At 39.6% G+C, this 17397-nt stretch overlaps 1 protein-coding gene across 5 annotated transcripts in view; it reads right to left on the bottom strand.

Annotated features, from left to right (window-relative positions):
- Positions 1–17397, bottom strand: part of dock4b (dedicator of cytokinesis 4b) — a 117267-nt gene that overhangs the window by 43759 nt on the left and 56111 nt on the right. For all 5 annotated transcript variants that reach the window (XM_031284794.2, XM_031284797.2, XM_031284798.2 and 2 more), the window contains exons 13-22: positions 14463–14588; positions 11363–11487; positions 10587–10749; positions 8457–8563; positions 6540–6693; positions 5523–5620; positions 5269–5352; positions 4006–4106; positions 3000–3081; positions 1402–1572 (exon numbers count right to left, since the gene is read on the bottom strand). In XM_031284794.2, coding sequence (XP_031140654.1) covers positions 1402–1572; positions 3000–3081; positions 4006–4106; positions 5269–5352; positions 5523–5620; positions 6540–6693; positions 8457–8563; positions 10587–10749; positions 11363–11487; positions 14463–14588 — 1211 coding nt within the window. The remainder of the gene's footprint in view (positions 1–1401; positions 1573–2999; positions 3082–4005; positions 4107–5268; positions 5353–5522; positions 5621–6539; positions 6694–8456; positions 8564–10586; positions 10750–11362; positions 11488–14462; positions 14589–17397) is intronic.

The raw sequence follows: 17397 nt of genomic DNA, 5'->3' as shown, positions 1-17397 counted from the left end.
AACTACTAATTACGCAATTGTTCCCCAAGGCAAATTCCATCTGTGCAGAAAAACATAATAACAATTACTTCATAAATCAAATAATATTCAGGCAAGATACGGTCAAGATACGGTACAGTAGTATTGTTAAAACAACATCACTCTGCGTATTCAGTGCTTTACATTGGATGTCTTCCTGTGATGAAAACTACAACACATATCAGGTTACAGGTAATAGATTATGCACATGGTTTATGTATGTGTGTTGGGCCAGCGTGTGTGTGTGTGTGTGTGTGTGTGTGTGTGTGTCTGTGTGTGTCTGTGTGTGTCTGTGTGTGTCTGTGTGTGTCTGTGTGTGTTTGTGCCCACACATCACAGATTAACTTGGATTAGCATTAGCCTGGCCTTCATCTTCCCACGGCTACTGTTGTGTTGAGTATACAGATTAGTGGAGATCAGGAGTCAGTGGAGGGGTGAACTGGAGCTTTGCAGACGGCATGGAGAGGGCACAACAGGAATAGCTAATGTTACATTTATTCTTGGGGCCTCAAAGTGAGGTGAAATAATTACAAAGAGACCGGAGGGTTTAAAACAAGACAGTCAGTCTCTTGAGTCAATTGTTAGAATTGTTCAAATGAGCTGTGAAACGAATACCTGATGGAGTAATTGAAAAAAATGAAAAGATGGGAACTATGTTTCCTTGCTGGATGTTAAGGGTGAAGCAAAAAATGAAAAAAAGATTAACATACTTGAATGAACACATAAAAACTTATATGCAGGTTTTGTGTGACCGGAGTGCTGAGAGCGTCCTGGTCGATAAAAAGAGTACATGACTCTAATGGACTAAAAGAGAAGTAATTGGAAAAAAGAGGCAAGTGAGAATACAACAACAGCCAAACAAAAGACAAAAGGAAATGGAGAAGGCAGAAGAAAAAGAAGAGATGGAAGCAGATTGGTTCTGGCAAGGCAGAAATGCCAGTATGTCCCCACAAGTGTGCACAAATATGCACAAAACCACACAAGCTTCTGTTTCTGGTGTATAATTAGGATTATCTTTGGTGTCTTTAGCTTGTTTGTTTTGGTTGCTTGTTCAAAATCAGTGACGGCGGCTGCCCTGCTGTGCAGACCTCCCAGCGGAAATGGAAAAGCTGCCACAGAAAATTTCTATCCGAGGCCAGACCCTCTGGCAGCGTGAAATTCAATTACAGACAATTTCTCACCTATCACAACTGCATTAACAGGAGTCTTTGAGAAAGAAAACAGAATGTGGTGCAAGTACTGTATAGACATTTGATATTTACAAATTCACATAAGATGCACCCTCATGAGAGGTTTTGAGACATGTAGATGCATGTCACAGACTTCTGAAAACACACACACACACACACACACACACACACACACACACACACACACACACACCTGTGTTTGTGCGACGGGACTGGTGCTTTTGTTTTCCTGCGAGAGGAAGAAGCGGATGGACATGAAGAGCTCGTGGATGCAGACTCGGAACTCCTCCTCATTCTGGCCTCCTGTGGCCAATGAGAAGAGCCGGCGGGACTGGATAATGTACTTGAAGATGTACTCGCTGGCCTGAAGGATAGAAAGAACAATCGTCGTTTAGCAGCTGTTTGGTGATAAGAAAAGCCCAGCAAGTCAGATTTCCCTTCCAACGGAAATGGTTAAAGAATGATGTGACATTTAATTTTGACCCTGATGCATTTCCACACACACTTCTACATTGATCTTTAAGCAAAAGTGGTGTGCACTTGTGTTGAAATGACAGAACAGTTTGCCAACAACTTTGATAAAGTCATTTATGAAGCAAAAATGCCTAATAATTGTTTGCTGCGCCCTCTAAAATGTATAGATTTGCAGCTTTTCTCTGTTTTATGTCTCTCTTTTATGTTTTTATGTCTGAATAGTATATATATATATATATATATATATATATATATATATATATATATATATATATATATATATATATATATATATATATATATATATATATATATTAGATTATTTTTTAATCATCATATGAATCTTTATTCATAGAGGACACCTGAAGACATGAAAGGTGAGCTACCCAGGCGCCCGTAAATAGAATATATTTAATTTGTAAACAATGGACATAAGGAGTCTGAGCACCTCATCTTGGTCTCTTGGAGCTTGGGATAGGCAGTTTTCAGGATGTTCTTACATTTTGTAGACAATAGTAATTAAAAGAATAATCGTCAGATTTACTTGAAATGAAAATGAAAGACATAATTAGGTGTAGTCCTAGTGTAGACAGTGTTTTAATTAAATAGATACAATAAACCACGTATTAACCTGAAAGTGATCAGTTTGACTTAAATATTCTGGGGTTTATCTAGTGTATCACAGTACTTTGAAAGTGACCTGCTTTTTTTTCTTTATTAGAAAAGTATTACAAAGTTGTCTAAAGATAACCTGATTCACATTGTTGCTCCAAAATGAAACCTGGAGGTGCTCTAAAAAACCTAACATTCTATAGATCGCTCATACTGTACAAGGAAACCCTGCAAACACATCTGTAGTGTATCACTCATTTATTATTTACTGCATGACAGAGTAACATTTACTTCTGGTGCAGAATGTATTCCATGAATGATAAATGGGAAACCACAGTACAGAAGCAGCAATGTGCTTCTCTGATGCTGCATCTGCATGAGTCATTAAAATAATGTGATGTGGATTACCAACACCAGAGGCACTGCATTTCTGCTGATTAAAATTGCATGCAGCGTAATGGATTGTGGAGGGGAATAATGAATGGTGACGCAATGTATTCACTGCTGATGGTGGGGGATAAATTAGAAGGAGTGGCAGCAAGAGGTTGCAAGTTTGTTTGTTTGTATTTCTGGATGCATCTGTGTTGATGGTGTAATTGTGTATGTGTGGTTGTATATATGCATGATTGTGTGTCTTTTGAAAATATCACTCAGGCTGTGTTTGCCCTGTCTGTGCATGTGTGTGCTCTCCAGCAAATGCCTCACCTTGAGCACCTGCTGTATGTGATCCTGATGTTCTGCGTCAACAATGCGGTCCACATACCACTTCAGCACTTTGATCAGGTCCCTAGAGAAAACACACACAGTATCACTACTCACCCCAAGCTACACTTCTGAGCTTCTCTCACTGGATTGAGCAAATGAAGATGAGGCAATGCAGTGTTTTTTTTTTTTTTTTTTTTTTTTAAATTAAACACTTCATCACACATTGTTTAAATCAATTTCAGAGATTCACTAGTTCTTCATAAATACAGCTGATTCAAATGTTACAGTTGATCTCAGGATGACAGACAAATTCAATAAAACATCTTTTGTTGTTGGTACCAGTTTAGAATAAAACTTTAAATCGAGGTGATATTTCAACAATATTTGCAACAGTAAGCTGGTGACAAAGAAGGCTGACAGTGATTACTGAATGAGAGGATTTTCTCTTTCTAATCAGGACTGGATGACATAATGTTCCCTATTAAGACAGGTATAATAACTGCGTTAATTATTAAAGTGTGACACTTACTGTGTGGGTGCATGCAAAGACAAAAAAAAAACAGCGCCAGCACGAAGTCTTAGCAGGTATAGAGAGTGTGAATAAGACAGCCGGTGAGAACAGCAGGTTGTGAACACGTGTGAATGTGAATGTGGGCGTGTGTGTGTGTGTGTGTGTGTGTGTGTGTGTGTGTGTGTGTGTGTGTGTGTGGCAGAGAAGGATAAGAAATTAGGAGGTAGCAAGCAAAAGTGAGCACAATTTCCACCTTCACTTATCATCAGCCAGGGGGCACCATAAGCATTTCATTCACACTTGTGTTGACTAAATCACAGCACAAAGCTGCCTCTCAGTCACTGACGTAAGTTGGCCTGTCTGACTGCCTGCCCATGTGATTCAGTATGTCATTAGAATACAATACAAGGAGGCTGGATTGCTGAACGCTCAAGGTGCTGCTGTAGCCCTTAACAGCCACATCTTAAGAAATGGAGGCTGAAATGTCATATATACCTGTAGGACAAGGCTCCGGCAAAGTGGCTCTCAATGTAGGTGTCCATAACTGGTTTGAAGTGCTGGAATTTGCTGTCCTGCAGGAGGTTGATTATATGGACCTGGGAATAAACAGAAAAGATATTATGAAAAAGTATTCCTTAACACTGAAGATTAGTTTTTATGCAACTCTTTTTTTCCCCCTTGAGGAGCTTTCATTCAATTCACTATCATATTGTATTTATTCTGTGTCAGTTTGTTCCAGCTTTTCGCTGAAGCTACATGATGAGTGAACTATTCAAACTCAAGACTGCATGTTTTCACCATACTATCAAATGGAAATATTCTAAATGTAATGTGTATAATAAATAAATAAAATAAATAAAAGCTAAGATGACAAAAAACATCATTTTAGGTGATGCTAAGACAGCTGATAAAAAGGAATAATAGTGGGTCATTTTTCAGATTGTCATCATTATATGAACCTTTTCCTTGATAATAAACCTTGAACTCTAACACCCATATGGGACATCCATGGTGAGAAAGTAAAATGTTATGAAATAACATAACGTAATACACAACATTGTTACTGAGTTGACTTTATTCCCGAAAAGTGTCCAATAAAAAATAGAGATGAAATGTATCAAATTGATAAGATATGAGGAAAACAATGTAAGATTTTAAAAAAGAGAGAATAAAAATGGATAATAACATGTATAGATGTCAACAAATATAACAAAACAACCAAGCTAAAACCCTTTTGACAGTGGCTGCACGAAGTACTCAATGTTTCCCCTTTGTGCAGGTTGTTGAGAAATGCACTGACTTTGTCCGACAGCAGAAGATAAGTCCACATGTCAGACTTGTTGGATTGATCTCGAAACCACAAAACAGAAACTTGATGACTGCACCAGCTCGCTGGACCTTTTCATCACTGATAACGCCACACTGAGAGGAGAAAGTGTGTCCATGTGTCAGTGTGAGACTGATGTAGAGAGAGAGAGAGAGAGAGAGAGAGAGAGAGAGAGAGAGAGAGAGAGAGAGAGAGAGAGAGAGAGAGAGAGAGAGAGAGAGAGATCATGGGCTTGCTCTATCAGCGCAGTGCAGCGTGACCAGGGTGAGATTGGTTCAGCGAGCTCTGTGGACATCACTAGATCTTTCTCCGCCAGCAAGTTTGTGTTTCTGTTTTCTGTGTTTAACTCAAACACTATGAGATTGTGCTTGATATATGAAAGAAAGGAGGAAACAGAAGATTAAAAAAATATATATTTAGAACTCACTTACCAGTGAATCAAACACCTTGAGCCCATATCTCTGAGAGCTTTCATCCAGAATACCAAAGAGAGTGTCCAGAGTGTCCTGTAGAAACTGTACAGAAGGGAGTTTGCATGCGTGAGCTGCAGAATCAAATTAAACTTGACTTTTCCGTTTTGATCTTCTCACCTTCATCAACTTCTTCAACACAATCAATACTATAAATGCCAGGAGAGCGGGAGTACTTTTTTTTCTCAGTACTGAGAAACTCATTGTGGACCTACTTTGACAATCTCCGAGCCATCGATCTCCTTCAGCTTAGAGAGGCTGTCGTTGATCCGTTCGGGGTGGGCTCGCCACTTCAACAGGTCCAGCATATCTCCTGAAGCAAGACAAAAAAGAGGGAAATATAGAGAGCTATCATAGTAAATGAAGGAGATAAAGAAAAACAGAAGTGACAACCAGGAGATCAAGACACATCTTGTGTTTGCCTGTAAAGAAATGCAGGGTTATGAGAGCAACGTGCATCTCAGATCAAAAAGCATCACCACACCCTTCAATTGTAGCCCGAAAATCTCCTCAGAATGCAAACAAATGATGACATTTTCAAGTGTAGCGGGATAAAGGAGATAAAAAGTCATTTTCCTGAGCCAGGGTCCCCAGACACACGCATGAATAAAACATAAGTCTCGAGAAGAAAGTCTTTTAGCTGTCTCTTAGGATTCTGTTCAACCTGAAGTGTGTCTGCTTGCAACTTTGTGAGTGAATCTGAGTCTATGTGTGTTTGTTTGTGTGCATCACTGCATTTGCTTTTATCCATCTGTCAAATAGATTTTGCCATCAAAGACTGCAATACTTATACTAAATCAAATGTATTCAGGAAATGAACAGCCTTTTGCAAGAATAAGTGTGCCTGTCTGTTTATAAATTCGACCATGTAATTAATGAGGTTTAAAAGAAATATTTATCATTTACAGTGTTTTTGCAGTCAGAAAATCCTGTTGTCTGGTACAACAGTGACAGTGTCCAGTGAGTTTCAGAACGCACCAATTTATGATTATTGTTGGCTATTGTTCACTACAGTATAAATAAGGGCAAACATATCAGTGACAAGCTAGTGATGATCACTATCTTTGGCAGTAATAGCTCTATACCCAACTCACAGAGCTGCACAGAAGCATGGGACCAGCTAGTGTCACAAGCTAACTCCAATTTAAAAATGTGACAAGAGTTTGAGCCTAGAAGCCAAAACACCTCACTTGGCACGTGGCCAAAAAAGTCAATCCCTGAGTCTAGTTTACCATTTTGCGTGAGCTTGGTGGAGCAGAGAAAGCTGGTGATCCAGAAAGACTCCTTGGTGCCTTTCAGAGTCTGGTTGTTGGACGGGAGGTTGGCCTTGGTGAATGGCTGCTTCAGGTAGCGCGAACAGTCTGCCAAGCTGGTATTCTCTTCACACTGAGATCGCAAGAAAGAAATGAACACATTTTGTAAACTGGCACAGAAGATTTATAGGAAAGGAGCGGAAGGATGTGATACATTCCTTGTTTTAATGCCAATTTTTCAAAATCATTGGATAATCTGTGGGAGATGTTTATGATTGTACAATAATATTCATAGGTTTCTATATTATATCAGAGGCGTGGGATTGCATGCATTGTATTTCAATCATGATTGAGACATTGAAGCTATTGCATATAATCAATCACTGAACACTATTATTATTTCTGGGATTTAATATGCTGCCTCAATGCGTACAGCTGAGGCTGTTTGAGCTCCAAAGTTACCACACCGTTTGGACTGATTCTTCTGTGTCTATTTTGGTTCTGAGGAGAAACTAGGCCATGCCAGTTTCATTGAGCTTTTCAACAACTTCCATCTGGCATTAGAACAGGCCTTTCCCCCCCCTCTCTCAACAGTGGGAACACACAGGGCTACCAGAGTTGTCCTCTAAAACTGGCAGGTTAGCGGGTTTGGTAGGATCAAATCTGGCCACCCGAAATGGAAAAGAAGACCGTAAAAAGAGGGGGTTTTGTTTTTAAAGACTGTTGAGAATACTTCAGCTTACAGCAACATAAATAAACAGCAACATAAATAAATCAGACTTTTGGTAACTGCTCTGCCTCACTGCCAATAAAATGTATGAATGCACTCCATGCTTTTCTGTCCTCCGCAAAGCCTGAGGTTTATGCACACACCCTTCGCCTGCAGCTGAGGAAAATCATGTAGTCTGCAATTATTCTGAATTACACCCAAGACAGTCTTGCAGTGGCTTTTAACTGGGGGATGCTGGCCATTTTATTTGTTTTAGTCTTTTGATATTTCAAAACCAAAATGTGTGAAAAGACGAGTGTGAGCGTCTTACGGTCTGTAAAATTCAAAAAATGGATATAAGGTCATGCTAAACACAGAGACAGACTTCCTTTAAATGAAATGTGTATGCATCCAATTGAGCACCAACTGTTTCTTGCACATGCATAGAAACACATATACATTATCGCTCACTTGTTCAACTCAACAGCTTAAAAATGTTATGTAAGTGGACGTGACTCATGAGCCAGTCGGTCTGTAATAGAGCATTGTAAGCTGTTTGTCAGCCCGTGGTACCAAACAGTGAGATAACAGAATGACCGCATTTTGCCATTTAGAGCAAATGATTCACATAATCATACAGTATACAGCATGTAATCCCATCCGAAGTAACCTTGGGGACACCTGTGTGATGCAATGTCAGTGGGTACACTTAAGAGAATGTCTGAGCTGTGATTTACCAATGACCAGAATGGCCATTGATTTTGTTTGTTTCTGTCCTTTCTGTCCACTGAAATCTTTTCTTTTGAAATTGCACTTTTCCTGTTAAATACCATGTCAAATGTGCCATGCAAGAACTTAAGAGTGGACAGGATGGCATACTGATGAAGGCCAAGTAGCTTGAATTATCATACAAAAAACAGACCACTTAAAAATTGTTAATCACAAAAAAGCAGACCACTCCCCTGTTATTTAGATGATAACACTTCAACCAAGAAAATGCATTGAAAATAGTGAAATCATCACATTATACTGCTTCAAAAAAAGACTCAATTTTTTATTTTTATTTCTGCAGTACAATGTATAAGCGCTGTACGCGTGCCAAAAACAAATATCCTGCAAAGCACATAGTCAATTTGATTCCATGTTGTTGTGTCAGAATCTTTGTGGTGAGGGTATGAAGGTTTTACCTTATGGATAATGAGCTCATGGGTGCCATCTGGCAGAGTCCTGCCATCCTCCTGCATCAGAGGAACAAAGGAGTAGCCAAACAGTTTCTTCTCTCCCTTGTCTTTAGCTGTCAAACAACAACACATGGGCATGGCATTGAGTCAAAAATACACAAGCACAGACTGCATGAAAATAAACAAAACAAAAACTGATGTTATGAAACCGGTTCTTTTCAGATTATGCAATACAAATGAATACACTGAAAAAGTGAATCTGATGCTCTGCCTTCCGTGTGTTAATTCTACTTAAAAACACCAAGCTGTAAAGCATTGTTGATAATGTAAACACAAGCACGCAGGTGATACACATTCCGGTCGATGGTTTTACATTATTCCACTGATCGACAATGGAAGAGCGCCACCAAATGCAGCAATGCATCAGCAAGAGGCAGAGAAGAAGACCACTAGCTAGCAAACATGAATGCAAACAATTCAGGTTTTAAAAAAAAGTAATCAAAAATAATCATTTTAAATGCTGTTTAGTTACTCTTCAAGGGCCTGAATAATGTGGGCTGCTGTGTTTTTTAGGGAGCTTTTTGAAAGCTCTGGGCATAATTTGCATTATGAACACATGTAATCTGATTTATTTGCTGCTTTAGCAATAAAGTGCTAATGTGCGCACAGCGGGAAGTGAAAACTGTAGTGCTGGGAAGCTTTCTATTTCCTTTCATTGCAACACCAGAGATTTATTGAAGCAACGTCTACCGTGTGTGTGTGTGTGTGTGTGTGTGTGTGTGTGTGTGTGTGTGTGTGTGTGTGTGTGTGTGTGTGTGTGTGTGTGTTCACTCTCCCTGGAGAAGCACAAGTTGTACTGTATTAACCTTATAAAACAGATTTCTGTCTTGCTTTTCTGTGATTACGTTTTTACACCAGGAAGGTTATTGCTTACACGACTCAAGACTGTAAACTTTCGCTTTTTGTTGTGTGTGGTTCTTTTCGGACAGGTTTCCCTAATCTATAAACCCTCATGGCCTTGGGCGTGAGGAGATTAGGAAAGATTAAGTGGTACTGTGAGAAACTCAGGTTTAGCTGAGCTTGGCAGACCAGGAAGAGATTGATGTATGAAATATCTTGAAACCACTCTACCAAATACACAGTGCTATTATATATAATGTAATTGTCAGGGATTTAGGGTTTTAAATTGTAAACAAGGAAAGACTTTGTATCTTTAAACTGTCTAGTGAGAGAGAAAACAGCTGCTCCTACGAACAATAAAGTGTGCCTTCTTCTGCAAATTGTTTCATTTGTTTGAAATATTACAGAACCTATCAACAAACAAGCCTCCTCCTTACAGTCCCCTTTAGCACCATTTCGAAACAACACTGGACTCCCCACAAACAAATTAACAATTACTGCTGCTGCTAGATGGAATTTAAAAGCATATTCATTAAAAAAATTGCGTTATGTTTTGCCTTAATTGAAAATGAGAGTGTCTACCAATCATATTTCAACAGACAGGTTGTCCCAGAGTTTGGGAGCCCTAATAGTACATGTAATATAGTCTCCTCAGTTTGGTGTCACCACAGGCTTAAATTGGGCTGTTAATGGGCAGCCCTTGGGTAGCAATGCTAGCACTGCGAACAGTAATAAGGCTACTATATCTACTGCATACAGCCACACAGCCTCCCAGCTTGGCTGCAAACAGCATAATAATATCAGCTTGTTATGAGAGAAGAGACTCTGCCCTCTCCCTGCAGCCCAAATACAGAGTGAGAGCAATATTTTGGTAATAATTAAAGTTTTGTCTCATTAGGAGGTGAGAAGTTGGACAAACTAGTCTCATTATTAAAAATATATATAAAAATGCTTAAACAAGCGAACACTTTTACACTTGGACATCATCTATTTGGGGGTAGCAGCAGCCTCTGGGCTTGAGGCTGGAGCGTTGGCTGATTCAAGCTGGCGGGAAAGTGAAAATTTATTGTGCTCTTCTCCCTCCACAACAATGCCTCTTTACCTCCAACTCCCCTGGATAATAAACTGAAAAGAAAACAGCACCTCAGGCATTCACACCTGAGCACCTAATGTCTGAAAATGTGGAAAAATGTGTTCACTTAACCGTTCCTAGATAACAATCCTGTTCCCACTTACTGGAGCAGTGTCGGAACTCAAACCGGACGTGCGACCCGCGAAACATGTCGACCGGGATAGGCAGCTTGATCTGCTCCGCCCAGCGGGGGCTGTTGTTGTGGTACAGCACCAAGGAGTGGTACTCATCCCCACCTGGTTCACCAGAGCCAGCAGCCACGTGACTCTGAAAGAGAGAAAGAAGAGAGTGAATAAAGACAGAGGCGGAAGGGAACAATGAGAAGAAAAAACAGGAAGTGAAGAGAGGAAATGAGAGGCCAGACTCAAGGATGAGGTAAGGGGCACATCTGAAGGACACAATGAATAAATGAGTCACACATGAAAAGATAGGAGTGCATTAAAAATCCTCCACACACCACGAATGCCAATAAAGTGAAAATGATATGGTTTACATGTGTGTGTTTATGTGTGTCAGAGGGTTGCATGCCATGCGGCAGCAGGGTTATATTTGAGTCTATTTTCTGTTCAAGGCCAAGGCAGCGCAGGAAACCACAGAAGCAGACTGTCACAGCTCTGCACCAGAAATGGGCAACACACTGGAGAGACACTTAGCTCTCATCTGGGTCAGCAATATTTAAATGAAGAGTTTTTCTCCAAAATAAGGCACCCGCTATTAAGAAAAAACAAAAAACGGACTTAAATAAGGCATTTACTATCCTTAAACAAAGTGGTTAGATGTTAAAAAATATATTTTCCCAATGACAGTTGTGGTTCTTGCAAAACAGAGACATAACAACTGTGACATACAGTTGCTGAATACAGAAAAAATGTGTTTTTACCTTGAGGATCTGTCCATCGATATCCAGCACATAGACAGTGATCTCTACGTTCCTGGCAACGCTTTTCCCACCCTTCTCAAACTCGCCTTTCTCCAGTGTGATGTAAAGGTCATTCCTCATCTCTCCTGCAGGAACAGGAAGGTAAAAGAGGCAACAAGGCATTGATTATGCATTAGAGCAAGCATAATGATCTCTCAGCAGCTTGACAGCAATTTTTTTTGCGTAATGCTTCATGACAGGGGTGGACAGCTTTTAGATTAGTGGCATTTAATGACATATATTCTGCTGACCTGAAATCTAAAGCCTGAGCTATGACCTTCCACCACTAGAGAATACAAGATTTAAAACCTGCTATAAGTAGACTTGGTTGCTAAAATCCATATTCTTTGATTACAGCAGAGTTACAAGAGGCCATAATACTCCATTAACCATTGCACTCCTATAACTTTGTCAAAATAAATCAATGCAGAAGAACTAGATATATCAGGCTTCATATTACTTTTTCACACATGCAGTAGTACTTCCCAAGATCTGTAAACAGATTTTTAAAATAAAAATCGGTGAAGTTCCCGTTTAACACACTGATTTTCATTCCTACATGCAGATGTAGTGCATATCTGGTCTATATTTAAACATATAAGAAGATAACATAATGAATGAACATAATGAAGCGAAATGTGCAAGGTGTCAGAGTTCATCCTGTCGCCACAAGGTTTCCAGTTCGATCCTCAACAAGCCAAAAATAACTATCAACAACCATGCATCCTAAAAAACAAATAAATTAGAGTCCCTTCCTGCACGTACATTTTATTATAACCTGGTGAATTTAAGTGCGTAAACAATTAACTCAGTGTCTGGGATTCATAAAAACTAAAATCTGACCAATAAACCTTTTCTTAAGGCTTGTGCTGTAAATCACTTAGGGAAATCAATCCCAGGAAGTAATATTTTACATCTTGTTGTTATAACTGCAGCTGAATGTACAATCCCTGGGTTAGGCGCACATTTATTTCCTTCTGTAGGGGAAGTCAAAATGGTACAAAGCGCTCTGTGTAAGAAAGAGAATAGGCCTGTTTCCTCTGCAGCCAAGCTGCAGTCAGACACATTCTAAAATAGGTTCCCTATATAACCTCTGTGAGTGTGTGTGTGTGTGTGTGTGTGTGTGTGTGTGTGTGTGTGTGTGTGTGTGTGTGTGTGTGTGTGTGTGTGTGTGCGCTCATCATATCTCTATCTCTCGGGTCAACATTGATTTTCTGCTCTTAACAACAGTAACCATGGCAACATGGGGCATTTATACATACACCCTTACTGTACGCTTGCTACACACACACACACACACACACACTCAAAGAGTGCAGGAAGGCAGACACACACAGGGGCAGTTTCTTAATGTACAATAGGAAAAAGGGAAGTGGAGAGGGTGGGGCTAGAGCAGCTGAAGAAAGATAATGAGGAGAAACATGCAGTGAGATACAAATCCAGAGAAGAGAGACAGAAAAGGAGGGAGAGACTGTTTCCTTAGCCCAAGGGCAGACTTACACAGGCAGAAAGGGTGAGAGCACTCAAGAAAGAGACAGTGAACATAAATCTGTGTTAGTGAGGCGCTGGGGGACCCATAGTCTGTGGTTCCTCTTTATCTGTATGACCAGACAGCACACCTCACTAATTTAAAAGAAGAGCTCTTTTGTGGAAAAAAACATCCCCTGATGTCCAGCTCTCAGAAATGAATGAGTCAGAGTCAGAAAGCTAACAAGCGTCAGAAAGCTAACTCAAACAGTACTTTCCCTTCTTTTCTTTTTTCACAGTATATGCAAATATAAACATACACATTTTGAGTCCCTTGTTTCATCTTACATTCAAGTGGTTGTACATTTGTTACCACGGCAACAAGACTCCATCCAGCTGAGCCTGAGGGTCTCTGTAAGGATCTGTGTCATTTAGAGAAGAAGCTATCTAAGTGATGCCTATCTACTTTAAACAACTTGAATATTTAATCTTTCTGGGGGCACCCTTAGGTGAAATTCAAATATCACTCTCACGCAATAGGTAGGGATGTCAAGCGTTACCAAGGCAACTACAGTACAGTAGATGTAATAAGGCAGGTCAATGTATACGTACAATACAATACAAACACTTGAAAATAAATTATTAAGTGTATAGCCTCAAAAGGGGTCAGCTACAATATTATTTCATGAATTGACATTTTACATAGAAATCAATGTTTTATTACTTTAACTGACTGATGTTACACCAAAGTCTGAATCCCCAGTTTATGAGCATGTCTTCACACCTGCTGCCTGGTAAGTCTTTTCAAGGTACCTAATGCATGGGAAATGGTGTGTTTTATGTCTCCAAGAGCAGTAACAGAGCACTTTATAGGGAATATATCAAAGAACTAGGTAAGGGCAGCACAGTGGCTCAGTGGTTTAAATATTGCAGGTAGGGCCTTTCTCTGTGGAGCCAACATATTCTGTCCAGGTTTGTTTTTCCTGTAGCTGGTCCCATTTTCTCTCAAAGTCCAAATATACGCAGGTTAGGTGAATTGGAAACTAAATTGTCCATAATTGTGAATGTGAGTGTGAATTAGTTTGTCACTCCATATGCAAATTAGCCCTGTGGTAGATAGGATAAGTGATGACTTTGGTTGGTTGGCATTGGCTAGACAGTTGTGTTCCTGCTGCACAATAAGATCATCAATCAAGATATTCTGGTTTCAAGGAAGAAACTGTTTTCCAGGAAATTAATGTTCCCGCTTCATTGGGTCCTAATCATTTTATGCAGCTACAGTAACTCACGATGGTCTTGATGTTCTTCTATATCTTCTATTCAAAAACATCTAGAGAATGCAATTAAGTCGAAAGCTAGCTGTAAAGCGGGCTTCTTAAATGAGCAATGTGCAGGAACATAATTCTAATCCACCTTCTGACCTAAAGAGAAGTTGTCTATGTTGAGCAATATGAAAGACAGATGGCATCCATGATGATCACAAACCCACAAGACTAGGGAAGTTATTAAAGAAATATATCGAAGGAAGGAAATATCTGAAAATCAACTTGGCACTGTATTACTTGTGCAAATGAGCTTGTTTGTGGTGTCTTACCTGGCATGATGACATCAGAGAAGCCCAGTTTCCTGGTGATGGACACACCCCGAGTGAAGAGGACCATGTACTCTCGTCTTAGCTGCTCTATGTCTCCGTGGAGGAGCTGGAGAGCCACTGCCAGACCTAACAAAGAAATAACACAATTCAAAATCTGAAATATCATATTCATAAATTACAGCCTTCATCTTCCCTCCCTTGTCCCTTACCATAACCACTCAATAAAAAACTCAAAATATATCATAACCATATTCCCAACACAACAAACTTGTATTGGTAAGCTCAAAAAAAAAAGTATTCACAAGGGCATATTTTTTTTTATTACAGCCACATTGTGACTTGTGAACCAGACAACTACAGTTATACCTGCCAACAGCAATGCTTGGGTATGGAAGGAAGCAGACACCCCCACATACATAAACCAAAAATGCAAACAGCCTGTGAGTCATCCCCTGCTCTTTTTTATTAAGAGGAAATCCTACATGAAGACTGTTCTGTCTCAAATTATTATCCTTATGCAATAACTCCAAATGTCAGCGCAGCTAAATTAAAGTACTGACTTGTATTTAGAGTCCATGTGTGTGTGTGTGTGTGCCTGTCCGTGCTCATGATGAGGAGAGGCAGATACACAAACAGTGTAACAGCAAGAGTGTGTGTAAGAGACAAGAAGGTGATGATTATTATTGTTGGTAATGTTTTCAGGAAAGTTGGGAGGCAGTGGTGAAACGGTTTATAAGCTGCTAGAGGTTTCAGTCACTGAGAGTCAGCAAGGCAACGTGACCTGTTTGCAAACCTGTTAGTAACATGCCAAAATTCACAGTATTTAAAAGGCATAGAGCAGGAAAAGGCTGTGGAGTTGAGAAAGAAAGTTTAAAAGGGTTTAAAGTTGTTAGGCTTGCCAACAAATTGTTTATCAGACGGAAATGTTGTAATACCTTAATTTTGAGCCTTTATAGGCTGATTATTTTACCCCAAAAAATAATTGTCACAGAACCTGCATAATTGCAAAAAAATGCAATACAATGGAAAATGCAGAATTTATAGACAAAATGCTAAAATGCTAAAATTCTTTGGTTAAGAAAATAAACCTATTTTCATTATTTACATATCATAGTTCATAGGGATTAAATATATCTCTGGCATCTGTCTGTCCAGCATCAATATTTATATTGAAATCAATAAAATAAACTTACAACTAACACATTGAATGTGTGTGAAAGGTAGTGTAACCAAATCACACGAATTCTACTAGAGTCAAAAGTCAAAAAGCAGTGGCTACTGCTACTCTGCTAAAGTTGAGCTAGTTATCTTTAGCAGAACTTTTAGCTGAATTGACTGAGCTGCTGCCTTATTTAGTTATGTGGAATAACAAACTGAACTACCAAGCTGTCATTTAATCAAAGTGGATACCTTTTATTTACAGATAACAGCTAGGGAATCATAAAAAAGTACATTGATGTTTTAGGTTTAGCTAACGATGGCTGTGGCTACCTCTTAGCTAGCTTTCACTCGCCTCGCGCGCTTGCTTCTGAGGTCACATATTACCAAACCAGAGTTTAGTTTCTGCAGGTTGGCTTGGTTTTGGTCCTTTTTTCATAAACTACACATTTCTAAGGCATAATTTTAATGTTGTAAAACAAATTTTAGAAAGTGAAATGCATTTATTTTTTAAAGATATTAGTATGAATTTTGACTAAATATGTAGTAACACCGTTTTGGCTTTGTAGGGCAGGACACAGCTCCGCACTACGAGGCCAGGATGACATCTCTGAGACAAACTCAAAAAACATATACACAGAGAGCACGAAGGGTGAGAGAGACACTACAGATACATAACAGTCCTCTGATCTAAATAATTAAAAAATAACACCTGGTGGGATATCCCATTAGGTACAGGGGAGAATTTTTTCTACACAGGCCTAATCTGCCTGCCCCTTAATGTGGATCAAGCCTTTGGCATTTACACACACACACACACACACACACACACACACACACACACACACACACACACACACACACACACACACACACACACACACACACAGACAGACAGACAGACAGACAGACAGGCTCTAAAAGCTACTGCAGGACTACAATTAGACAAACCAGCTTCATTGCTATTCTGCCTGGCAGATGTAGCTGACAAAAACACCCTCAAACTTTGCTGCCCTCAGCCCACCCGGCCTGCCTCTTCACAAACTAAAAACAAAACAAACAAAAAAAAACAGATGAAAATAAAAACTCAAAAACAAAACAGTGGAGTTGTCACAGCCTCTTCTGTCATTGCCTACGCTCGCATGGAGGTGGGAGCTGAATTATATACCTGACCTGACTCATGCAGAGCTTGATTCTTATGAAATCCCTTTAATGGATTACTGGGCTATGTGGAAACAAAATCACCATCTACTCGCATCAGCTCCCTCTCTCGTCTTTTGTATTCGATTACCCAAAAAGTCCCCATGACCCTGAAACACACGGGTAAAGAAAAATGAGATAGTCATTAGGCTACATGTGAACAAAATAACTGTCTCTCCACATAGGCTGTCTCTCTGGCTCTTTATTACCCAGGCAATGGTAGTGCATTCATCTCTCCTCTGCTAATTGGCTGCTAATAAGAGACTTCTGGCACACTGCCAGGTCCATTTAAAAACAGAACCACAAAGCGAGACAACTTCTCTCAGGATGCACACACTCTTACAACGATGGCATAGTGCACACATAAATAAACAAGTACACATATACACACACATATACACATTGCGTTATCTCACTCCACTGCACACTTGTTTTAATTGCTCTCCTGACACTAAGTGTAATAAACTGCGGCCCTTAAATTATGCATGGTGTTCCATAACTCCTGCATGGACGTTTTCACAGGGGACAAAGTGGAGAGGAGACACTGACCTGTTTGCTAAAGATGAAATATTTTCTC

This window comes from Sander lucioperca, chromosome 20 (assembly GCF_008315115.2).
Source record: "Sander lucioperca isolate FBNREF2018 chromosome 20, SLUC_FBN_1.2, whole genome shotgun sequence".
Classification (NCBI taxonomy): Eukaryota; Metazoa; Chordata; class Actinopteri; order Perciformes; family Percidae; genus Sander; species Sander lucioperca.
The sequence above is the reverse complement of the archived record's forward strand: the minus strand, read 5'-3'. Positions and strand labels throughout refer to the sequence as shown.